This window comes from Dermacentor andersoni, chromosome 1 (assembly GCF_023375885.2).
Source record: "Dermacentor andersoni chromosome 1, qqDerAnde1_hic_scaffold, whole genome shotgun sequence".
Lineage (NCBI taxonomy): Eukaryota > Metazoa > Arthropoda > Arachnida > Ixodida > Ixodidae > Dermacentor > Dermacentor andersoni.
In genome coordinates this window covers 165845120-165870621 of record NC_092814.1, presented here as the reverse complement: position 1 = coordinate 165870621, position 25502 = coordinate 165845120, and the positions used below count along the sequence as shown (strand labels likewise).

The window sequence follows — 25502 nt, the reverse complement described above, 5'->3', positions numbered from 1 at the left end:
TGTGAGTGAAACCTTTGACAGTTCCTAGCTGCTTTTCAAACAAGTGCTCAAACTCTGAACGTAATTCAGGAGGGAGCACAGGAGTTTCTTGCGTTATTAGCAGACACCTGAGAGGTGACCCTTGAATTTTCATATCCAGAGCCACGATGCCATCTAAACCAAGAATTGTTGTTCCTCCTGACACAACGTACAGAAGGACAGAAGTGCATCGGCCATGAAATGAAACTGGAGCAATGAAACATCCTTTTATAAGAATTGCTGACTTAGAATAATCGAGGAGCTGGACGGATGTTGATGTCAGAGGAAATACAGTATCGAAATGGCGTCGGTAAAGTTCTTCAGCTAGGATTGAAACCGATGATCCAGTGTCAGTCAGGAACGACACGGAAATTCCTTCAATTTCCAACACTGCATAAATTCCCTTCTTACGACTCCAGATGTGACAAACACTTATATGATCGTCCGTGTCAGCTGTATCTGCGTCGCCTTCTGTGACATGCTGAATTTTCTTTTCAGACTTTCGGGAAGACTTGCACACTTTTTCCAGATGGCCAGTCTTTCCACATCTGCGACACTTATGTGTCTTAGCTTTGCAGTGAGGGCTGTTCGCCAGATGGTCCAAAGAGCCACACTAACATTCTTGCTCTTTCAGAGCTTGACGACTTTCAGTTGGCGTCTTATAGCACGTGCACGTGCTGCAGTGCTTTTCTCTCATATTTGACGTGTTTGTATTTTTAACGTGATGCACTTGTGCCTCATGTCGTGCAAGTTCTCTCGCTTCTCTAGTCGCCTGATCATGCTGTCTCGCAATGGTGAGGGCCCGAGAAAGTGTAAGAGACTCTTTCAGTAAAAGACGTTCACGCAAGTATTCGCTGGTAGTTTTTTCTACAAGCTGGTCGCGCATCATGTCGTCCGCCAAGTCACCGAAGTTGCACGCTCCTACGAGACCTCGTAGCGCGGTGACGTAATCGAGCGCAGTCTCACCTAGGGCTTGTTCACGTCGACAGAAACGGTGACGCGCTGCGGTGACGTTGACAGAGCTATTGTAGTGACTTTCAAGTGTCGCAACAGCGCAGTCGAACTCATCTGGGGCAGGAGTCGTCAACGTCCCTCCGGTGGCGCTCAAAGCCAAAAAGCGCGGGTCTTCTTCTGATGTGAGAGTCTGGTAGATGCGTTGTCCTTCCAAGCCCAAGCAGTTGAGCAGAATCGCCTTCCGACGCATGGCAGGTAGGTCGGAGGCACCCGACGCCACCATGTAGTTCTTGAACGCTTGAATCCATTGCTCCCATGGGATGACTGGGTCTCCAGGTGTTGACAGGAACGGGGGTGGCGGTTGTAACCCCGAAATACTCATCGTAGAGGATGATATGCAGCAATCGACAGCACAGATGAAGGGCAAGCCGGTAGCACATGGCTTGTTAACTCCTCGTCGCCAATTATGTTATATCGTGCATATTACTCAGTACGACAGGAATGGAGACATTACTCATCCTCTGCGTTTATTCCATCCTCTTTTTCCTCCCCCTTGGGCGGCTCCAAGCGCGCGCCTTCTTATGGCGCTGCGGTAGGCAGCGACGCCTTATATAACACATATCAAACGTCGCAGTTGCGAGACTAATACAAAATGGTGGCTGTTTTTGTCGTTTGAGCCATGGTTTGAGTGCTCGTGGTCCTTGGAGCCAATCATGACTCGTCATCTTGGTCACATGCTCAAACTGACCAATAATAGCGTGCTCCGCTAATTTCTTTTTCTGTTGTTTTTTTCGTGACCGCAGCACTCGCAATGTTGCCAATGACGAATAAAGAAAGTGAGAAATGCGAGCTTTCATATGATACCAAAATGCCGCTGGCAGAGCGCGTAATTTTAGAGTTAGGCGAGGTGAAAATCGGGTGCGATTTGTCCCCAGTTTAAAGGGCAACACTTGCGGATACACATCTTTAGATCATGATAACGGAAAAACTATGCAGTATTTTGTACCCAAATTTTGGAGATAGGCGCTGAAACTCATCAGGAACGCGCAAAATAAAAGTTGAAAATTAGAATTTTGAGCTGATTTTCAGTCCCAAAGACCCCCGGGTTCCCCTATAAGACGGGACGGTGAGTGCACGACAGACAAGGTGCTGAGTAACAGCCACAGTTTTATTATGGGGAGTGGAATCCGTAAGAAAAGCAGATATGGCACAGAAGACAAGCCTTCAGTTTTCCCCTTCATTTAATGTCCATAAGTTACAATGATGCCATCATCCAGCGGGATGGTGTGTGCATAGTTTCTACAGGCTTTCCCAAAGCTCAGTTTAATCCATGCGCCATTGAAGATAATCCAGGTGCCAGTCAATTTAATCTGAGCGCCAGCATTTTTAATCCAAGTACCATTAATTTAATCCAGGTGCCACCACATTTAATCCTTGTGTCAGCCATTTTAATCCAAGTGCGACTCATTTTAATCCCAGTGCCAGTCAATTTAATCCTGTTGTAAATTGATTGAGGCACGAAGAATTATTGCAAAAAAGGTTGTAACAGGCGTCGTAAATGCCATCTATTTATTGACGTCATCACTGTATTGGTGTCAGCACTATAGGGGCACAGTTTCCATGCTACCAGTGTTGTCATGGCTGCTTCAGAAGCACTTCCGTGTGGTACATTAAGTCATGTTTTCAAGTCTTTTTCAAGTCATGTTTCCAAGTGACAAGAGTGACTCGCAAAGTGAGTCACAATCGTAATGCACATTACGTGGCTTGGGTGCAATCATGACTTGAGATTTCCTTCCCAAGGATCATGCATATTGATCGAAACAGTTAGCAAGAGTAAAAACTTGCTTACGATTACTGAGCCACTTGACATAATCACTAAGCGACTCAATATAGCTCACTATGCTTGTACCTTGCTTGCACTCCTATTCTACCTACATGCCTATCAAACGAAATGGTTCTGAGACAGTAATGGGTTATTCTTGAGTCGCATGATTAGGACACTAGTGACTCACTTGACATCACCGCCGTTGCACCTCTCCTAACTTGCCGACTAGCATATCAAACGAAATTATCTTCAAAGCTTAACAACCTGCTCACTATCACTGAAATGACATGGCCACTAGTGGGTCTCGGGACGTCACCACGGTTGTCACCCATGCATGCACTCTCCTAAACGCCTGACATGCATAGCAAACAAAATGGCTTTCAAAGAGTAACAACTCGCACACTACTATTCAGTCCCATGATGTGATCACTACTGACTCATGAGACGTCGCCACGGTTCTGATGCGCGCATGCACTCTCCAAACCTGCCAACGTGCATATAAACGAAATGGCTTTCAAAGAGTAACAACGTGCTCACTATCATTCAATCAAATGAGGTGATCACTAGTTAAGTGAGGTCATTACGGTTCTCACCCACGCATGCATTCTCCTCACCTGACGACATGCATATCAAACGAAATGGCTTTCAAAGGGTTACTACCTGCTCAATGTCACTCAGTTAAATTACGTGATCAATAATGACTCGCATGACGTCACCACAGTTCTCACCCATGCATGCACTCTACTGACCTCTGCCGACTTGCATGTAAAACGAAATGGGTTTCAAAGATTAGCAACTCGCTCACTATCACTCAGTCAAATGAGGTGATCAGTAGTGACTCAAGTGAAGTCATCACGGTTTTTACCCACCCATGCACTCTACTAACCTGCTGACATGCATATCAAACGAAATGGCTTTCAGTGGGTAACAACACTGGCTCACTATCACTCAGTTCCATGATGTGATCACTACTGACTCATGTGACTTCACTATGGTTCTCACCCAACCGTGCACTCTCTTAACTCACCGACATGCATATCAAACAAAATGGCCATCAAGGATTCCATCCTGCTCACTATCACTCAGTCAAATTATGTGATTGCTAGTGACTCATGTGACGTCACCACAGTCGCATGCGAGCATCAACTCCCCTTACCTGCTGACTCGTAGATCAAAAGAAATGGTTTTGAAAACGCTCAACATGACGTGATTACTTGTGACTCGCACTGCGCTGTTCCAAGGCACTCGTGCTAGGGACCAGGCTAGAGGAGAGGCAAATTGACAGGCACAATCCGTATTACCATGGTGACTTACATGACGTTGCCTTGAGGAATACTTAGCACGCACTCTCCCATAAGGGCGGCATTGATATAAAAATAAATTTTTCAAGGGCATCATACACGCGTTTAGTCGCACGTTTTTCTTACAGATGAATTGGTCATAGTAGAACCATTGTTTTAATATGACCAGCAACTTTTTTATGCTACCGACCTGATATCAAAGTGTGAGTGTATGCAATGATATTTTGTTGATTGCCACTCATTAGTCAAATATAAGTGGGAAATTGAAGACTAGCTGAATCTCGGATGGGTGGGACTGAGTGTGCATTCTTTTCTTAGAAAGATCAAAGATGGGGGACTGCAAGAAGGTCAATCTGCAAAATAGCCTCGTGATGTGTTTAATGAGACATCTCCCTTGACACCAGAAGTATAAAAATACGTTAAGATCTGAACAAAAACATGCAATTTATTCAGTGCGGTATTTGATTTCACACGATACCAATGTGCTTCCTGAATGGGTTTATGCAAACAAACTGAAAACAACTACATGACCTGTTCTCTTAGCGCCGCCTGTACAAAAGAAAAGTTGTGCTTATCGAATGCCGCGCAATCCATGCGTTGAACAAGTGGCGTTGCATGTTGTGCAGCATTCACAAACAACGAGTGCCTTTGCTCCTTTTGTGTGACTCCTTGTGGAGTCACCAGCACTGCGTCACGCCGCTCACTGAGGTACTCTTTAATTTGACATTTGAACTTGGAGAAAACTTCCTCAATTGAATTTAAAAAAGGACTGTATGGCGGCAGGCACTTGATGGAATGGTTCGAGCTGACCAGGTTTGCCTGTTCTGCGCACTTGTGAGCTGGAGTATTGTCGAAAATGAGAACAGCCTCTGTGTCTGGCTCCTTAGAGTCAACCTGGGCAGACATCTTGGTGAGAAATTCATTGAATACAATCCAATGGACCCTTTCGACAATTCGCCAGTGCAGCACGCTATGAGCCGACATACAGGCGATGTTGATGTTCACGCCTTTCGTTGAAGTCGTCATCTGGAGCGCTGCCATGCCCTTTCTTGTGTGGCTGAATTTTCTTCAGCACCGTATATTATAGTTTGTTTCGTCGACATAAAAGTGACAAACCCGGAGCCCATTGGTCTGTAACCATTGCGCATACTCTTTTCACTTCTTCACGTCGGAGCAGTTGCAGTCCACCGGCCTCCGGGTCGCTAATTTTATGTAGTAGGTGTGTGCGTCAAGGAGGTGGTCAACTAAACTGGTGCCGATTGTGAGGCCAGGTGTTTCTTGTCCAACGGTTCACTTTATCTGTTTCATCATGAACGTTGGATTCTCGTCGACAGTTCTTGTTACGACAGCGTCGGCGCCAAACTTTCTGACGGAGCCCCCGTTTTCAGAGGCATGTCGCGGTCTGTCGCTGTACTTGACCTTGCAATTTTTACGTTTATGCTGAGCATCTCGGCGAGTTGTTTCAAATCTCTGCCACGCCTAGAGGCATCAACAATTCTTGCTCGGTCAACATCAGGCACCCTGTTGTTTTTATTTTGTGGCTCATTCCGATCCTTGAACGGAGGACCCTGAGGAAGGAATTTTGCTTTGTCTTTTGTTAGATTCCTTTGTTTCATAGATGCTCCTGTATTGCCTTGTAGAGGGGACCGTGGGCTCTAGTCAAGCTGTTCAGCAACTTTTACCCACGGCCCCTCCATCGCTTTGATGGAAATAAAGATTATTATTATTATTATTATTATTATTATTATTATTATTATTATTATTATTATTATTATTATTATTATTTCTTGCATTCTGCACTGGTGCTGTGAGTGGTGCTATGTCCCTAATTTGCCCCCTATCTTGGAACTGCCCTCGAATCACCTTCTTGCTGTGCCCCCACCTCTCTCCCAACAGACTGAGCTGTCGGTGCAGGACGATGACTTGGAAGAAGGGGAACTGCCTGAGGGTGCTGGTGGAGGTGCTGGAGCTGCACGTAAGGCTGCCCAGGTGCCGCGGCCCATCTGCCGCTTTTTCAACAAAGGGCAGTGCACGTGGGGTTCTTCTTGTCGGTTCATCCACCCAGGCATTAACGACCGGGGAAACTACAACATGTTTGCTACTGTTCCCAAGCCACCACACCACCACATGCCACCACCAATTGGAGGACCAGCTGCTGTCATGGTGGGCTTCCTTGTCACTTTATTGCTTGTGTTAGGTGTTCAGTGTGAGTGTGCAAATAAAGTTGAACGTCATTATAACTAGGGTCAAACCAAACCGAATCCGAATTAATATTTTTGGAATGTGCTTAAACCTGAATTTGAAAAAAAGGGGGGGGATGGGGGTACCCTTTCGACATGAACTAGTTCAAGATTATAGAACAACAACCGTTGCTCAAGAGATTTGTGATTCGTCGAAACAGCCACTACTTCAGTCGGCACACTCCACTAGCAGATTTTTACGACTCACGAGTAGCTTTGTGCGCAAGAATCGGGAGAGATATGGGTACGTGCCAGTAACTACAGCCACCTCAGCAGAGGTAATTGTACTTCTGACCTCGGTTATGCCAATTGTGTTACGCTGCTGAAGCATTACTTCAGGGGCTTCACGGAATTAAAGCTCCCAATTTGTCCAGCGGCATGCGAGACGAACTTTTGTTGTGTGTCGTGGTTCAACAGGCTTTTGGCCCCTCCAAGCTGTGTACAACACTCGTTGAGTTGTACAAGTAATTCACAGGGCACAGTGTGAATGCTTTTGAGTATTTTGTCTGCCCTTAGGCTGTACAAGACTCTGCACCATGTACAGATGCATAAGCAAGATAGTTGCGGTGTCTAGCCTAAACTAGCCTTGGTTCAGAAGCATTAATGTCCTCACCTGCTTCTATTAAAAAAGCAGCAAACTCAGCGAAATGTCAAATGCTGGCTTCATTTTCTGCTACAGACTGGAAACTTGGGAGTTGTAATTTGTTATGAACAGTAAACCTTCGTTAACTCTAACTCTGTCTTGAAATATGATTAAAGTCAAAATTTTCTTCTTGCCATGGTATCAACCCATGTATTTCACTCCTTATCTTAGAAAAGCTTTTGTGCGAGACTCCGGATATCTCAAAATCTCAAATTTGAAAATACCAAAGACAATGAGACAGCTTTGCTTGCACTTGCATTTCACCCGGCGGTAGCTAGCGATTGCACAGCATCGAAAATGAGAGGCAAAAGAAAAAAAAGAAAAGACAGCAACTCCTATTTTACTGCTGCTGCTGCATGAGGCCACAATGAGGCAGTGAACAGCCGAGCAAATACGTGCGAACGGCGATAAAAAAAAAAAGCGTAAGATAAGCAGGGAGCATGCCACAGTGTGGCATCTGGCTCGACTAGAAAGCTGCCCAAGGTGAAAAGTGAGTGCAAGTGACGCTGCCCTGTTGCCTTTTCCCTGATACTTTCGAAGTTGAAATTTCAAGCTCCGGAGTCTGGCACAGAAACTTCTAGAGATAAGGGGCTAAAAACATATTTTGATACCATGGCTGCAAAAAGAATTTCAGCTCTAGCGATTGAAAGATCAGAGTTCGAGCTTGTGAAGGTTTACTTAATATTTTTCCTGGCTGACACCCTGTAATGCTGAGACAGGAAATAACAGAATTGATAAAATATGAATATGCGAAAATTAAGAAATTTGAAATACCAGTCGAACTTTTTTAATATTCATATTGTATTAATAAGAAAGTGGAAATTTGTTGTATTCAGTGTGGCATGAATATAAAAGGAAATTTTGTTGGCTGTGTAGGAACAAACATGATTTGTTGTTTGTTTTTATCTGCCGTACTCACTTGGATGTAAATGTGAGGGGCGACTTTTCAGTCACGCGAAATAAGAAAAAAATAAGTCTGAATGTAACGCAAGATGAACAAAAAAGGAAATGGTACATTTACTCAAGGAATCACAATTCCGAGACGAGTTCTTTTTACTCATTATCATCATCTGAGCAGGAGGAGGCAGAGCTTTTCTTGTTATCCACCTCCTCGATCAAGTCATCTTGTGTGCCATCGAGCTCATTTGAGATTCAGCACAACCATTTCATCCAGGAGGCCGTGCCAGACCATGACGAGGTCCACGGAAACCCTTCCGATTGGCCTCACATTTAAAGGGGCCCTGAAACACATTTTGAACATAATAAGAAAACGTTGCCATTTAGGGGGGACCTGGGCCTCAAGGACAATTTTAATTACTATTGCTACTGGAAAATTAAATTTACAGGTAATAGGCAATGGTTCTAGTTGTGAGTATGCTGCTAGTTTTTATTTACATAATGAAATACACAATTATTTCTGTTCTAAATTCTTTCAGTGACTGGCAAATATGTTTTAAAGTAAGCAAACTAAAATGTTTGTGAATGTACTATCGTGAGCAATATGAGCGGGAACACGCGAACGCGTGGCTAATAGCCTCGAAACTGAGTTAGTGCGATACGCGGATGGCACTGTCGAAAATAGAAGCTAAAGGGGGGTGCTCTTCCGCTAACTGTTTGCACTCCCACCTCGCTAGCGTTGCTATGAAACGGCAGCTGATTGTGCTTTACCGGCCGCTAGCGATGATAAGGTGGTTATAGTACGCAGAGCAATCTTTTGCTTATACTTCTGTGCAAGATACCCGTCCCCCCCTCTCTCTCTATGACACGCACGGAACGTCTAGCAGTGATACCGGCTTGATACTATAGCGGCTGTAATAGCGTTCACGCTTAGGGAAAAGCAGTATTGTTTTTTGTACCTATTTTGCTGTATCCTCGTTCGCAGAACGGGGAGAAGTTGCACACAACAGTCGGTTGAAAAGTTTTACAGTGAAGCTGTATACCTCTACCGTACAAGGAAATTTTTGTGTCGTTGTTGTAAGCAAAAAACTCCCCATACGTGAGCCCATCCCGGAGATAGTGCAATGCTGAGCCGACTCGCGGTGGAGGTGAAGCAGGCGTTAAGCACTCCACATACGTGGGCCGATCCCGAAGATGGTGCAATGCCAGGCCGACCCGCAGCGGAGGTGCAGAGTTCACCATTATGGGGCCCACATACACAGCTTCGCTGGTCATCCTTCTTCACAGAGTGGAAGGGCACTGAGATATTTTATTTGGCGCTTGCGACGTGATAACAAACTTTGAATGCACATAAAAAAGTACCCCATTATATCAGCATTAGCTTGCCATTTTCTTGCGCGTTTGGTGGGCTAATAACGAACGGGTCATGGCTCCGCCGGCTTCAATGACAGCCTCCATTCTTTCTGACAGAGACCCGTAGAGAGCCTCGACGAAAGCTGTGTCATCTTGAGACGTTTCCACTCCTCGTGCATAGCTTCCGACAGGCCATCTGCGGTCACCAAGTCCAAGGAGAGCGTGGAAAGGTTAGCCTTCATACGTGCCCAAACATGCTCTATTATGTTCATGTCCGCACTCTTCGCGCACCACTCAAGGCGCATTACCCCTCGTTCATCTAAAAGACGTGTCACGAACTTGGCTGCGTGCGCAGGAGACAAGTCCTGTTGGAATAGATAGTACCCATGCGGGTGTTGGCCATTCAAAGCATATGGGATCACCTCGTGCTCCAGCAATGTGCAATACACAGCATTCGTAAATATCCCAGAGATTCTTACAAGGGAAATTAGGCCGTCACGCGAAATAGCCGTCCACACGTTTACTGACGTGCGTCCACTTGCGGCCACCTCCTTGATGTTCTGCGGACAGCAACGTGTGTTCTCCATGCGCCACATTCTTTTCTGCTGGTCCCAGTGGCTCGAGCGGCTCGAGAAAGTAGATTCGTCGGAGAAAATGACATATTTCCAATCTGCCACCCTCCGGCTGCAGTGATCGACAGCGAACTTCAGGCCAGCAGTTTTGTTGGCAGCAGTGAGAAGGGGCTTCTGAGCGGCGATGCAACTTAGGAGTGCCACTTCCCTTAACCTTCACCGTACCGTGCTGTCACTTACATGTGCCAAGTCGAGAGTACTGCACACGTCCTTCGCCCTTTTAAAATGGCTTCTCATTGACTGCAGCAACAATTTGTAGGTCTTGGTTCATCGACGTGGCGAGGGGTCGCCTCTTGTGCGACGCATCCTTAATGCGTCCTTCATCTTGGTATGCTTGGACTATCCTGTTGACGGTCTTCAAGTGGCAGGCTGTCAAGGCAGCAATGTTGCGCTTCGTGTAACGTTTCTTTGACAATTCGACGACTTCTTCCCGCTTATGCAAAGGCACTCGCGACATCGTTAGGCGCTGAAACACAGGTGACTGCTAGGCACGGACAGCCGTGGTCTACTTCCACACACAAAAAAATATTCTTCGAAATAAAATAATAAAACAGGCGTATCAATGCTCCGCCAACATCACCTAGATATAAGCAAATCCTGTGTATCACAACAGGTTACTTCACGGCTGATCCCTCAGTAGTTACGTAGCCTGATGGGTCATTGGATGTGGCTGCGCACGCTGATACGAACTCATATCATTGCTAGCGGCCGGTGACACGCAATCAGGTGCTTTTTCGTAGCAACACCAGCGAGGCGGGAGTGCAAAACAGTTCGCGGAACCGTGGCGCCCTTTCCATTTTGTTTCCGACAGCGGCCGCCGCGAATCGCCTCACGTCGGGTTCGAGGCTATTTGCCACGTGTTCACGTGTTCCCGCTCATATTGCTCACGGTAGTACTCCATGAATACTTAAGGAGTACAATAAGCATTGTTTGATGTTTCTACACCTATTCTATCCAAAGTTATGAAAGTTCGAAGCTGTAACTTCACATATGAATTCTTTCGCTTTTTTAATTCCTCACCTGCAGTGGTTGCTTAGTGGCTATGTTGTACTGCAAAGCACGATTACGGGATCAAAACCCGGCCATGGCGGCCATATTTCGATGGGGGCAAAATGCAAAATGGCCAGTGTACTTGAATTTAGGTGCACATTAAAGAATCCCAGGTGGTCAAAATTAATTAATGAAAGGTAGTGCAGCACCGTAACTAGACCATAACTGTACCACCACTCACTAGCACAGCGAAAATGATATCGATTCGGTTATAACATACCATGTACCAAATGACAAGTTTTCGCTTTAGTCAACGTGTCTTTCGATTGGATCGAGACATAAATATACTGGTTGCGAACACAACTCTAATAACAACAGAATTTAAAAATTGAGTACCGTATTATTTACTCGATTTTAACGCGCCCTCGATTGTAACGCACACCCGTTTGCTGTGACCTAAAATAAGAAAGGTCCTTTACAATATCGTGCACTGCATTAATTCGTACAGAAATATGAGTTTCTCTCATTTGGAAAAACAGATTTACTCCCAATGCACTAAAGTTGCCATAAATAAAAAAAGTTGGAATTTCGCGTGAAAGGTGAAACATCGATTGCAGTAGCAAATTAGTAGACAGCTACAGTCGAGTCCCGCTACAATGAAATTGACGGTGCACGAAAAAAAATTCGTAGAAGCGAAAATTTCGTTGTTATGAAATTCACAAAAATATGGCTAACCTGAACTGGTAAACCACAAACAAACTTTTATTTCCAGAAGTCAAACAGTGTCGACTGCTTCCCTTTTTTTCCTAGGAGCATCATGACGCGATTTTCGCATTCGGCGAGTAGCTGCATCGCGACGTCGTCATCATGCACAGCTACGCTGTTTCTGATGACATCGAACGCATCCAGTACGCGAGATGTGGCCGGTGGGTGCAGGTCTGGCACTTCGTCGTCATCCGACTGCCCCCCGTCGTCGCGGACACTTTTTATGATGTCCTCATCGCTCAATTCCTCCCGGGCGATCACATTGATGTCAGTGTCGATGAAGTCGTCCAGCTCGACACTGGATGGCACACTTCCGGCACCTTGAAGGGCCGCCCAGGACGCAATTACGTCTGCTGGCGGATGCACTGCTCCGTTGCAGTCAGCAGCATCCTCAGCGGAGTCGGTGTCTGGATCTCTGAGCTTGAAGCCAGCGTGCGTGAAACAGTTCGAGATAACTGGCCGTCCAGTTGCAGCCCACGCAGCAGCCATCATCTGCAGCGCCATGTACAGGCCTAACTTCGTGTCGCGACCGGTCTCCACGTTCAATAGGAGACGCTGCATCACTCGCTGGCGGTAGGCGCACTTCAGACTTCTAATGACACCTTGGTCAAGTGGCTGTATGATTGAAGTGCAGTTCGGCGGAAAGTACTTCAGCTCCACATTTGTGAGCTCCACATCCAGAATATGATGGGCGGAGCAATTGTCCAGCAATAAGCGCACCCGCCGGCCCTGCCTCCTCATGTCGCAGTCAAATGACGCGACCCACTCGGAGAAAATGGCCCGTGTCATCCAGGAGCGGCTGTTGGCGACATATTTTACGGGAAGGCTCCTATTACCTTTAAAGCAATGAGGCCTTGCACTCTTCCCAATGACTAGCGGTGGGCGCTTGTCGGATCCGTCCGCGTTGGCGCACAGCAGCACGGTCACGCGCTTCTCACTGTGTTTCCCACCGTGGCAACGCTGACCTTTCATTTCGAGGGTTTTTGACGGCAGCATCTCGTAAAACAGGCCTGTCTCGTCAGTGTTGTAAATGTCACACTTCGCATAGTCTTTCAACAACACCGAAACGTTTGTGGAGATTCAGGCGGATGCGCTGCCTGTGTCTGCCAATGCTGACTCGCCAGAGAGCGTCTTGCCGACAAAGTCATGGCGGGCCTTGAATCTGCTGAGCCAGCCTGTGCTCGCCTTGAAATCGTCAATTCCCAGCAGGCAAGCGTAATTCAGGGCCTTCTGCTGCAAGGCGGTTCCACTGATGGGTATGTTTTTCGCCCTCGTCTCGACAAACCACGTGTACATGGCCTTGTCGAGGTCTTCGTGCGCCGACGGCGTCAGCTTCTTCCACTGGGCTGATGTGCCTGAAGCAAGAGCTTGCGCTATTGCTTCTTTTGACTTCAAGATGGTGGACAGCGAACTAGGAGAAATCCCAAACTTCTTCGCATCGTCGCCTTTCTTCTCTCCAGTTGCGACTTCGGCCAGGATCCGAGCTTTATCCTCCAGGAATAAAAACTTTCGACATGGCGGCGCCATGTCGGAAAGCACGCTAAAACAGAACGGCTTCTCTGATCAAATCGAACACCGCAACATGTGCACAACACGAACAGCACTAACTACGCACCGACGGCGCCGAGATGCAGCATGGACCGACGAGACGACTGAGCGTCAGCTTTGGATTGTCTGCGGCTAAAAAGTTTCAAGCCAATCCCAAAGGTAGGCCAGTCTCATCGCCGTCGCCATCGAGCAATGGCGGCCCCCATGCTCGGTCATCAGCGGCAGTTTCTTGTGGTGCCAACACGTGATGATAAATTTGCAGACGCTTTTTTATGTGCAAAATGTTCGAAATTGCGTTTCCTGCGTGGCAAATTAAATTTCGAGCCTGGAATTACTTCGTCAGATTTCGTTAAAGCGGAACGGCATAAGAAAAAGTGTTCGTTGTGGTGAGGATATTTATGCATTGACTCCTATGGGCAGCTGACGGGGAACTGAGAATTATTCGTTGAACCGGACATTTCGTTGAAGCGGCGTTCGTTGTAGCGGGATTCGACTGTATACGAAAAGTAAAGATAGTAGTTTTATTGGCCGTATAAACTTTTAAAGATTCGCTTACTAACTTAACAATCATGGTGTCACGTGCGCACAAATATGAACACGTCTCACTCAATGACCGCGAAAACGTTTTATCAGAACGTTTTAGTGAGAAAGTGCAGTAGCAGGAGCGAGCGAATTGACCTTTGTGCGGCCTCTTGCATCAATGTGAAATAAGTGACTACCGTATTTACTTGCGTAATGATCACACTCGTATAATGATTGCACCCATGAATTTTGTCGTCAAAACTCAATTTTTTTTTCTTTCCCGTGTAATGATCACACCCCGAACTTGTCGCAGCAATATGTCGTATGCCACGTCTAGCTACTGATGATCGCGCTTACCATCTGTCGAATGCCACGCAAACAACTCTTGAAGACATACCAAGCAGCCTGCACGCACCAAACATTCTTAAGCAGGTGCTCCATTTCGTTTCTTTAATCACTTTCCGCACTTCCATGAAAAAGAAACTACAGTTAAGCCCGCTTATAACGAACCTGAGCTTCACGCGAAATTCATGCGTTGTACCCAGAAGTTCATGATATGTGGGCCACACACAAAAATTGACATCAATCAAAACAAAAATTTATAGAGAAAAAAAATTGGAGATTGTTGTCTGCCTCTTCAGAGCACATCTAATGACAGCAGTTTGAAGCTTGTTCAAAGCTGCGATGTGTTGTCACCCAAGGCCGTAACCTTTTGAGGGTAGATTTTTTTTATTGCAGATTCCGATTCTTCTTAGGGATTTATTTCGGAAAAAAATTACCGCAATTTTTCTAGGGTGACCGTAAAGTGAGAAAAAAATATTTTGCATTGGTATATATGCTATCTTCATTCATGAATAACAACAATAAAAAGGAAATAAACTTATCAGAATTAAAAATTTGATGCATTTTTATGCACATAGTTCGAGGCTTTGAAAATCCGCACATGAGAATATTTCGCAAGCGTCAAATGTTCCTGCTCCTACACTAATACGTACGTCCATAGCGTAATCGAACTGTGTAGGTGCGCGCACTCAATGAAACTGTTAGGTTGTGTGCCCATCAAAAAAAGCAATACGTGCGACAAACTTCCGCTAGTCTTCATCTTATCGCCAACCAGCTAGGGTAATTAGTTTTCGTAAGTCTTAAAAAAAACAAAAGAAACGGAAACACATGCACGGCGGCATCCTTCCTATGCCTACCCTTGTGAGCACTAAACGAGCGAGAAACAAGAGGTCACCCTTTGAGCAATTAGGAACAAGATAGCCATCAGTTTCGCAAGTGCAAAAAGCCGAAACCGCCCGCGAAACAAAATCCAAACGGTTGTGCACGCCATTGCGCGAGCGGTAGTATATAGATGCGCGGGAGCAAACTAGCGCTAAAACAAACCACGCAACGAAAATCGCGAGAGGGAGGCGCGCCAAAAAAATTCTCGGTATCCCTACATAGTGGCAGCACATGACAGAAAAGAAAAAGTTAGGAAATTGGCGTGCTTTTTAAACATATAGACGGTGCCGTGAATATACGGCATCGACCATTTTCGGACTTGTTCGTGGCACCATATATTTACGTCATTGACCATCAAAGGGCTAAAATACACAAGATTTCTAAGTGCCTCAATATGGCTCATTGCTGTGGTCGCGCTTACGGGTGCTGGCTCCGATGAATCGCTGTCGTCGTCCGATGCTTTGGTGTCGCTTGATGCCCGCACTTCCCGGATGGCGGTCTCGTCGCGAAATGACTCCGCAACTTCAACAGCGTCGTCTACATCAACAAAATCTTGCCTATCAAGATTGCAGCCGGCCAGGTTAGCATCAACAACGTGTCGCCACAAGTCGTCGTCAGGCTGGCTTTGTTGAGTGTCTTCAATGCCTGCTTCAGGTGCGTCGAAACAATTCCGGATGCATTCGGGTGTCACTTCCATCCACGCCGCTTTGATCATTTCGACCGCTGAGTACAGCGAGACCTACAAAGGCACATTGGCAGCGGGGCAATCAACTGCAATCAGCATCTGCTGTACAACAGGGCGCCTGTAGGCCGTTAAATGGCCGTATTACGCCCATGTCCAGCGGTGGCGCTATTGATGTTACGTTTGGCGGCAGAAAAAGCAGCTCAACTGCCGTTAAGACAGCTTGGACATGGTGGGCGGTACAGTTGTCGAGAATCAAAAGAACTTTGCGCGCTTTCTTCGCCATGCTGCTGTCAAAATGAATGAGCCATTCCGGGAACAAGGGGGGGGGGGGGGGGGTACAGAAGAGGGGATACGAAAGCACGTGATCACATGTTACGTTGTCAATTGGTGGAAAACTTCACTGCTGCCCTGACGTCTACGATGGTGAGTGGGGTCCCGTGGCGAATGAGCTGTCACTTTCGGGCTTCCCTTCGACTTGCATGTTCACGTGGCTCATGCGTGCTGGGCCAGCATTCGTGGCGATCCCCTTGCCGCATCGCCGCTCCTCCGTGCCTCCAGCGAGATGCCGCAGGAAAGCCGATTCTCGGAGCATGCACAGCACAAGGTCGGCGGCTCTCACCACGTGGAAAGTGGTCCGCGACACGAAGGCGTTCACTGCAGCCGATCGACTAGGCTCACAGGCGTTCGTTGTAGTTGAGACCGAGCGCCATAGCCCTAATGTATATTTTGACGGTCATGCCGGACTTGTTCGTGATAAGCGAGCGTTCGTCTTAAATGGGGCCATTATGAGTGGACTTGACTGTGCAACCAAACTTGGCTTTATTATTTGTAGGCTTCATAATGGTTTTGGTCAAGAACAACAAAAAAAGAAAGGCACCTTTCGATTCTTCTTGGCACACAACAAATCGCGAGCGACAACGGTAGTAGCTACGTTTACACTGATACGTTAGAATTTTTTGATACGTAAATTTTTTTACAAGAAAGTGCGATCATTATGCGAGTAAATACGGTAGAACAGAGCGCAGTGCACCTAGAGGCTTACACTGTCTCCATTGCAGATCGCTTTCAGGGTAGGGGCCGCACGACTGTGCCTAGGCAGCAGCCGCCGGAGTAGAACGCCTCTTCTATTTGCGCCAGTCCCTGCATGCAAGTTTCAGAAACTCCGAGTGCCTGTGATGCGGCCCAATTTCCGCCCATCTCTGCACACGTGATCACTTCCCTTTTGATTGCAGCATTGTGATGAACACTCAGCGTGTCTTCGCAGTCAGCACTTCCATGCTGATAGAGCAAACACAGAAAACAGGAACACGGACTGTGGACTAACCTAAGCACACATACTAAAGCACATGGAGGAAGCTATGGCAGCTAGGCTCGAAGCGCATATGAGGTGGCCGTTTTGAAATGGCGATGGCGATATGGTAACACAGATATAGGGTTGTACTCGATTCTAACGCGCACGCTATTTTTGGACTCGTTTTATCGGGAAGAAAAGTGTGTGTTAGATTCGAGGAAATACCGTATTTGTTTTTAAAATAAAAAACAACTCCAGTAAATATCGTAACTTCCAAAGGTGTGCCTGATTTTGGGCGACTTGGGGTGCTTCTATCACAGCGGAATTTTGCGCATAAGTACGGTAAGTTCAGCTATCAGATGACTTAAGTTTTTTGGCGAAGCCAACCACTCGGTTGCAAGCTGCACGTGTTTGCAAACAGTGAGAGCGCAACTTGTCACAATGAAAGAGAGTAGGTACGATAGCACAAGGGAGATGAACTAAAATATGATTGAAAGTGGGCATGTCCGTTTCGTCTGCTGCTGAAGTTCTGATTTCTGTGGCTGTGGTACATGTCAGGAGACCGGCATCCCCAGCCCGTCAGCACTTCTGCAGCAGACAAAATGGGCATGTCCACTAGATGGACACGTACAGCATACCGCCCCCCCCCCCCTCCCCCTGGTTGTTTTGCTACTGCATTGCATCTATTCTGAAATTAAAACTTTGAGACAAGCGTTGATTCACTCAAGGGGCACCAATGCGGCTGGTTGATGCGAGCATTTAGGCTTAGTGTTGCGATGGGTATATAGAAGACTATTCTTCGGCAAGAGTGACTTGTGAAATTCGTTCCCCGAAAAATTCCTCAGAACCCATTTCACAATGACTGTTGATGGTAATGCGTTTAGCATTGAATCATTCTATTGCCACAAGATATTTCCACTGTCAAAATGAGGCATATACTGCAGCAAGACTTCTCTTTTGCGCTCCCCTTAGAACACTTGGTGCCGCTGCGAAGCCTGCGCGTGACCTTCTTAATGCATGGTGCGCCTGTGCGTGGTGAATGCTGAGAAACACTTCATGCGGCAACTGGGTTCCTCTCGCACTTCACCGTCTAGTGGCACTGCAGATAAGTCTGTGCAGAGCCTCCTAGATGAGAAGTGTGGCACGCCGGTGCCTGCAAATGCTGAAAAGTGTTCATGGTGTAGGTCATTCATGCATTCATGAATGTTGAATTCACTAGAGTATTCTCGTGAAAGGCGTTCATTGAAAAGCAGCACATACCCAGTGCATCTGTGGTTCAGCCTACTAATGTGTTGGGTTGCTGTCCTTGAGGAACCTTGTGACGTGATTCCACTCAGCAGCAAAAAAATTTATGAATCTTTTTCGTTATTGTAGAGCAGCACATTCCTAGTGGCGCCTACCTAGTTGCTCAAGTTGGTGTCAAAAACCTCCATTGAACAGTGGCACACATCTACTCATACATGCCAAGTGACCCAAGTTGGTATCAAAGAGGCTCATTGAAGACCAGCAGAGACTGAATGGCACGTACCCAATGCTTCAAGTCTACGTCGGAGAGTTTCTTCGAACAGTGGTACCTACACAGTCAAGTTTATGGTGACCTGTGTTGGCGTGAAAGCAGTTCATTGAAGAGCGGCACATATGTGCATATGTACAGGTTGCCACATACTCAGCCACCCAAGTTGATCCGACGGTTGATTTCAAACCCTGTGTTTTCAGCACAGCAACTCGATGCACTACCTATTTGACCACGGACTACTCGTGACCCATTTTGGTGGGAACATGATTAGATACAAACATATGCAGCCTCCAGAAAGTGCATGAACTACCCTAAGAATGCTAATGCATTAACCCTTTAAACCCCAATCCTTAGCTGTACTTGTCATTGCAGGTTGTACCAGTATTACCAATGAAGAGTCACACTTGTGCAGCCCGATGTGCTGGTCCCACTGCCAAAGACGAGTTACGGTTGGCATTGAGAGATTGCTGCCCTAAAGAGCAGCTGTTCTTTGATTTTTTGTGCTAACTCTAACCAGAAACCAATGAGATGCTATATTTTCAGAATCAGAATGACATAGAGAACATTGACTACATAAAAGAATTTGAGAAATTTTGTAGATTTTTCCGGAAGTCATTTGGAGTTAAACGATTAGAATACAATAAGCTTTCATGCAACCAACACTTTGTGTGAACACACCGTTTATGGTGTGTGGGCCCTAGAGCGGTAGCTGTAAAGGCGGCATGTGCTGCATTATGCTGTGTGGAGTGGCGCAGGAAGAAATAGCTTGTTTAAATGTTATTGTGATTTCCTTATCAAGATTGATGGCCCTTGAGATTAAAGATAACACACTGGGAACAGGCCACACGTAGATGCACTAGTGGTGCTACTCTGGTTTGGCAGACCCAGAAGGGATGGAGCCTTCCCCCCCCCCCCCTTACCTCTTTACCTCTAGACAAGCCAGTACTTAAGCGCTCGCAATATTGAGTGTGCAACAAGACGCCTTTCTCGCTATACTTTAATGATCCCTTGTAATGATTGTTTGTATAAGCGAATCGGTAGGGAGAGGGGAGCGGTTCTGCAGCACTCTGGGAAAGCTGATGGGGTTCTCCAAAGCCGGAAAGTTTGAGAACCCCTGCACTACAGCAATGCTTGTCCACATTACCTCGCTTTACAAACAAGCCAGGTACCCCCTGCATGCTAATCTGGCACTGCAGTGCAACACATCACTCTCCTGAGTGTGTCCCGGTATTCGTTCAAATCCCGTGGGCTATGGGTGATTCACAATAGGGACTGCTTTAATGCCTGCATGCATCTCACTATGCTGAAATGCACTGTTTTTAATGTGAGTACAGGTGCATTACACATGCTTAGTTGGGGTTATAATCATTGGTTTTTTTTTTTTTTTTGTTTTCTTTTTCAAGCAATCGAAGGTGCCTTCTCGAACATTCACACCCCGCATTACATTCAGGGTGGCGTTATGTTCTTCCAAAGCAGTATGTTGACAACAGTGAGTTGTGTGATGTCTCACACTGGAGTAAAAGAATACTAGAAGAGTCATAGCAGAGTGTGCGTGTAGGCCAGTGGTGATTTATGATTTTGGAAAGTTTTACCGCAAGTAAAACACGACCACTTTGTGTCTCTTCAAGTCTCTTGTATTGCTTGCGATAACTTCTCAAAATTAAAAAAAAAAGAGAGAGAGAGAAACTAAAAGAGACTTGCCACATGGTCTGTGCTGCAGGAGTCCTGCATGCATGTCACAAACTGCTGGGAGAAAATTAGTGTGATTCCACAGTTCTTCAAGCAAGTCAGGGCAATCGGTACACCGTTACTTTGTTTTAGTTAGGCGCTAGTGCACTTTTTGCCTCACTCCTTCTTCCTTTTTTTTTTTTTTTTTTCGTAGCACTACCAGTTCTCCTGAGCTTATTGCTTGATGATAAAGTACACAGTGAGAACTGGCACAGGGCCAAATGCCTCTTAGTTAATGGGCAATTGGTGCTCTGTAATAATTCACAGGTTGGTGAGACCAGACCATGTAAATTGCTCAATTTTTCTAATTAACGAGGGTAAAATAAACAAGCTTTTACTGTAATGGCTCACTAATCTGTTTCTGTTGGCAACATACTTTCAATTTTCCAACATTTTACTCAAGAAACTTGCTAATAAATACATCTGTATATTATTATTCTATCTAAAATTGTATTAGAACATTTTGACACACACTTTAGATATAACGAACCAAACTTCACACTCAAGGCTCTCTAGGAATATATGGGTCTATTACCTTGTTCTTTACGGCCAGTGAATATAATGAACCATTTGTCCCTGAAAGAAACACCGTATTTACTTGAATCTAGGCCGGCCCCGATTCTAAGCCGATCCCCTAAAGTCCGAAACCAACAAATATATATATATTACCTCGAATGTAGACCGAACAAAAAAAGTGAGGACAGTGTTCACAATATGCAAACAGCATTTATTGAATCTGAACATGCAGAGCTCATTCAACGTCGTCGTCGCTGCTATACTCATCGCTGTGTTCCTTGTCACTGTCACCTTCAAACAGTGCATTATCTTCGGTACCGTCAAGCACATTAGATATGCTGCACTTTTTAAAGGCGCGCACGATCAAAGTACCTGTGATGTCGTCCCACGCTGCAGCTACCCAGCCCGCCAGCTGCGATAGCGATGCACGTTTGATGCGGCCCGTCGCTGTTAGCCTGTGGTCTTCGTCAGTCAACCAGTTGTCCTCTCCAACGACGGACATTTTTCTCGTCCACGCCGAAGTCCCGCCCGGCTTGAAGGTTCGACAATGCCTCTGCGGCTATCACAAGTTTTCGCTTGAAAGCGGCACTGTAGTGGCATCTCCTGCTTGCTGCCATCGCGATAACACTACGCCACACACCGATACGGCCAACACCACACAGGTCAAAATGGCAACCTCGCTTGTGTATGGTTGGCTACTGGCACCGCTAGTAGCCGCTGCGATACTGACTTTTCTAGATGGCGCTAGCTATGCACCATGTTTAGCAGTTTCAATGAAAAACTGCCGCATTTTTTAAAATCCTCGAATCTAAGCCAACCCTAGAGTTTGGAATAGAATTGTTTGAAAAAAAGAAACTATCGGCCGAGATTTGAATAAATACGGTAACTAGCCATCTCATGCTGGGTGTGTTCAATGCACAAACAGTTTTGGATGCTACCATGCGTGGTGTTATAAATGTCCCATATCGCGTACCATCTTGCAAAGCATCAACATCATCCACATGAATTGCTGCACATGGAATGCTACAACACACCCTCTACGCTGTCATTTTTGCCACATGAGTTGAGCGATGGTAGGTATAGGTAGGTGGTCAAGCCAAACGACCAGGTTCATTCAGTTTCTGGATGAAATATTGACTTATGTGTTTTGTGCAGGACCTAAGAAGGTTCAATAGTTGATAAAAAGAGAAAGATATAAGGGTGTGAGAATATGAAAGGGGAACTTTTCAATCGAAAATTAAATATTAGAAAATTTTCCCGAACTTTTAATCTTACGAATTTTGTGCCAGAAAACTACGCTCCACCTTGCAAGTCGTTTGTAGCACTGTGGAAGTTGCAGGACTCCTTAGCCAATAGGAAGGCCAAATGCCCCTTGAGATGTGTTAATCCGCGCCATGTCGTCTGCTCAGCGGCTGCAGAAATCGCTATATACGACGTGCATGTGCAAAGGTCCTAACATGTCCTGTATCGCAGTAACGTATCGTGTACCAAGCAAAAACAAAAATCTCTATTCCTGCTTATAATCAAACAGTTAGGCCTGGAACTATATTCCACTGTACAAGTTGTCGCCTGGGTGCGCTTCATACCTTCGGCAGCGCTGCAGACGACTTACGAGATGGACTTTAGCTAAACTCAGGAGTCTACTCACATTGCATAACAAGATTACACCCAGTTGTCAATTGCCTACTTAAATTAAAGAAGACACTGAACTACTATACTGATCACAGCCCAGCTCTTATACAAAGACCTGTAAAATACTTTTTTTTTTCTAATAGAATGGCTACTTTGTGCATCAGATCAAGCACTTTTGTTGTCTTCTGAAGTTGAAGAAATGTTGGTCATGTTGTCTTGAATACTACCACATTTATTCGAACATAATGCAAGTTTTTTCTTTTTTCCCAGAATCATTAACCTTGTTTGGATTCCACCGTATCAAATGTGCACAATGCCCTCTGGAGCTCCCTGCGCATCGCCACATTAGTCTCTTGACAGCTGTAATTATCCGTGACCCCCCTCAAAAGCATTGCAGAAACTGCAGCACTTCCCTACATAGATAGAACTGTAGAGAGGAGGGTGGGGTGGGGGGGAGAGTGCCATGAGAAGCTAGGAAACCCTACCACCTTACGACAGTGGTTGCGGGGGAGCTGGATAAGCTTAAGTTCAATGTACTGTACGTTCCTGCTGTTTCTGAAAAGTAAACACCATGCACATATATCAAGCGGACAAATTACACAGGGTGTGCAGAAGCAGAGCTGCATTAATTAAAGCGCACCGCAGGGGACACTACGGAAGCGGTTGACCGTCAAATCAACACTTCCGTGCCCACCGTAGTAGCTTTGCAGCTATGGCATTGCTAGAGGTCGCGGATTTGATCCTGACCGTAGCAGCTGCATTTCAACGGGGGCAAAGTAGAAAATGCACGTGCACTCAGATTTTGGGACTCATTAAAGAACATCACGGTGTCAAAATTAATCTGGAGTCTGCCACTATGGCGTGCCTCGTAATCCGATTGTGGTTTTGGCACGTACAGCCCCATAATCCAATTCAAGTTTAATACTTCTGCCACAATGCAATGTGCCATGTGAGGCAATGACAATGCTCAACCCTCTCGGAGGTTATGAAATATGGCGCACAACAATGCCTCAAGTAAACACTTCTCCATGTGTGTTCTGTGTACTACGCAGACAAACAGCAGTGGTGCACCCAAGGCAACGTTTAATATCAACTCACCAGTCTTGTGTTAGACTAAATGTTGAAGAAATTAAGCTTTTGCCGTCAACATCACTGCTAATTATCGTCAAATAAAACAACCAGCACAGAAAGCTTCGCTTACATCATTACCACAGTGCATCGGATCTGCATAATTTTTCAACAATAGTTATGCACAGTGATTTTTCTTCCTTTATGAATGGTGATTTGCATTAAATTGCTGGCTGCCTTTTGGGACTTGATCATTTGGTCTTCCTTCCAAGACTGCCACTTTCTCCACAGAACCAGTGATGACAACCAAAATTTTCTATATGTAGTTGTATGCTCTTTTGCGCTGTGGTGTTGCAGAGATGGTGAACATGAGCAGTTTATTCATGCAATTTAGTTTGTTGCTTTTACCCCTGCTTTTGTTTACGAGGCAGCATTTTTGCTTTCCAAGTGCCATACAGCCGCTGCCAATAGACCTGCACTGACTCAGTACCAAATCGTATCTTCAGCCACTGACATCTGAAGAAGTTGCTTTGATTAGGCTAACAGCTGCTGAGGACCATGACAAAATTTGCCTTTGGCCAGTCTGATGCCATGCAGCATGCCATCCCTGGAAGCTTGCCGCTACTATTACGTTTGAATTGATGGATGGCTCTTTGATGATCGGGTGTCAGATCGTGCGCATGTGTTTGGCTGGCTGTTGTAGCAATGACATTCAAGTAGACGGCAACCTGCCAGCGACGGCGTGCCTATCAATTAATCTTGTGGGCCTTCTGAATGGAACAGGGCAAGCTCGTGTGTTGGCAGTAAGTTCCAATTTGAATTTTTGCAAAACAGCCTAAACCACCAGCGTCAAGCACTCAATGTCGCATGCACATATCTGCATGCTTTGCAACTATGCTGTGGTTTGCTTCAAGTAGGGTGATGTGTGAATGTGAAATGCCATCACAATATCGAGCATGAAATTTCTTGTTGATACTTCAGTGAGTCACAACACTTGGCAAAAGTCTTTAAGCAAATTTTTGTACCGCTGGCATTTTAAAACAAAATTGATTTATCTCTTGAAAATTCTTTTTCCAAACTGCCTGATTATTTGCTTGTTTTTGTGACCCCCCCCCCCCCTCCATGTCAGGTGAATTGATCATTGACTGATTTCAGTAAAATCTGCAGGCCTTTCTGTGGCTGCTTGGCCCAATCTTCATACGTACTCCAACAAACTTCTGCTCTCTCCCTTTCCATGTGCGCTGCTGCTGGAGCCATTCTTGCATTTTGCATTCTCTGTAGGCCTGGACGACCCTTGTATTGAGAGCAAGGCTGTGTGCAGCAAAGCACAGGGCACCAAATACTGTATTTTCATGATTCTACCGTGCCACCAATTGTAACACGCAGTTATATTGCTGGCCTAATACCAAAGATAACTTGGTGCATTTTCTACCACGCACATCAAGTGACGAATCCTGAGTCGCCGTGTAGCGGGTTGAAACGCACACAGCTGAATCTTAGCTGCTAGTGGCTATCGGAGTCTGACGACACATTCTTTTCACTGTCTACCGACCGCAGAAAGTCATCTTCAGTTCCATTTAATGCATTAGAAATGCCACACTTCTGGAAGCTTGCGCAACCATTGTCTGCAGGAGGGCATTCCATGCACCATGGACCCACCTTGCGACGTCTCTGAGCGTCACTTTCTTCAGAGAACCCGTTTGATTGCACTTTGGCTAGCTACCTTGCAGGGAGGGATTTTTTTTTTTAGTAAGAATCAGTTTCATTTTTTGTTTTTGAGTAGAATTAGTTATGATTCTATCGTGTATGCAACTTTGAACGCACCTTTTATTTGAAAAGAAGTATGCATTAGAATTATGCAAATAATGTACATTGACTATTCAAGAAACCAAATGGAGTGCTAACAAACTAGGCTATTGTTAGTGTTATAAAAGGTGAAGGTGGTGCCATTGAATTAGGAGAGCTGTTGCGGCAATGGATTGTGTTCCTCCATACTGCACATATCTCATACAATGTTGATGGCCAAGAAAAGTCTCCAAGTTACTCTGGAAAAGTTTACATGGTGTATGGGGACTATAATGTAACTTGAGCTACAAAGCAACCATAGTGCAGCTTATAGCACCAACAACAATGCAGGTGTCATATGGTGTTTCG

At 45.7% G+C, this 25502-nt stretch overlaps 2 protein-coding genes across 15 annotated transcripts in view; one reads left to right on the top strand and one right to left on the bottom strand.

The window, feature by feature from the left end:
• LOC126547062 (uncharacterized) overlaps positions 1-25502 on the top strand; it is a 273332-nt gene that overhangs the window by 72147 nt on the left and 175683 nt on the right. For all 14 annotated transcript variants that reach the window (XM_050194897.1, XM_050194899.3, XM_055062716.1 and 11 more), the window contains one exon: positions 5995-6261. In XM_050194897.1, the coding sequence (XP_050050854.1) occupies positions 5995-6261 (267 nt within the window). The remainder of the gene's footprint in view (positions 1-5994; positions 6262-25502) is intronic.
• On the bottom strand, positions 11616-12647 carry LOC140215460 (tigger transposable element-derived protein 6-like). Its single transcript, XM_072286004.1, has one exon. It carries the CDS (start codon positions 12612-12614, stop codon positions 11616-11618), a length of 999 nt encoding a protein of 332 aa, XP_072142105.1. The 5' UTR covers positions 12615-12647.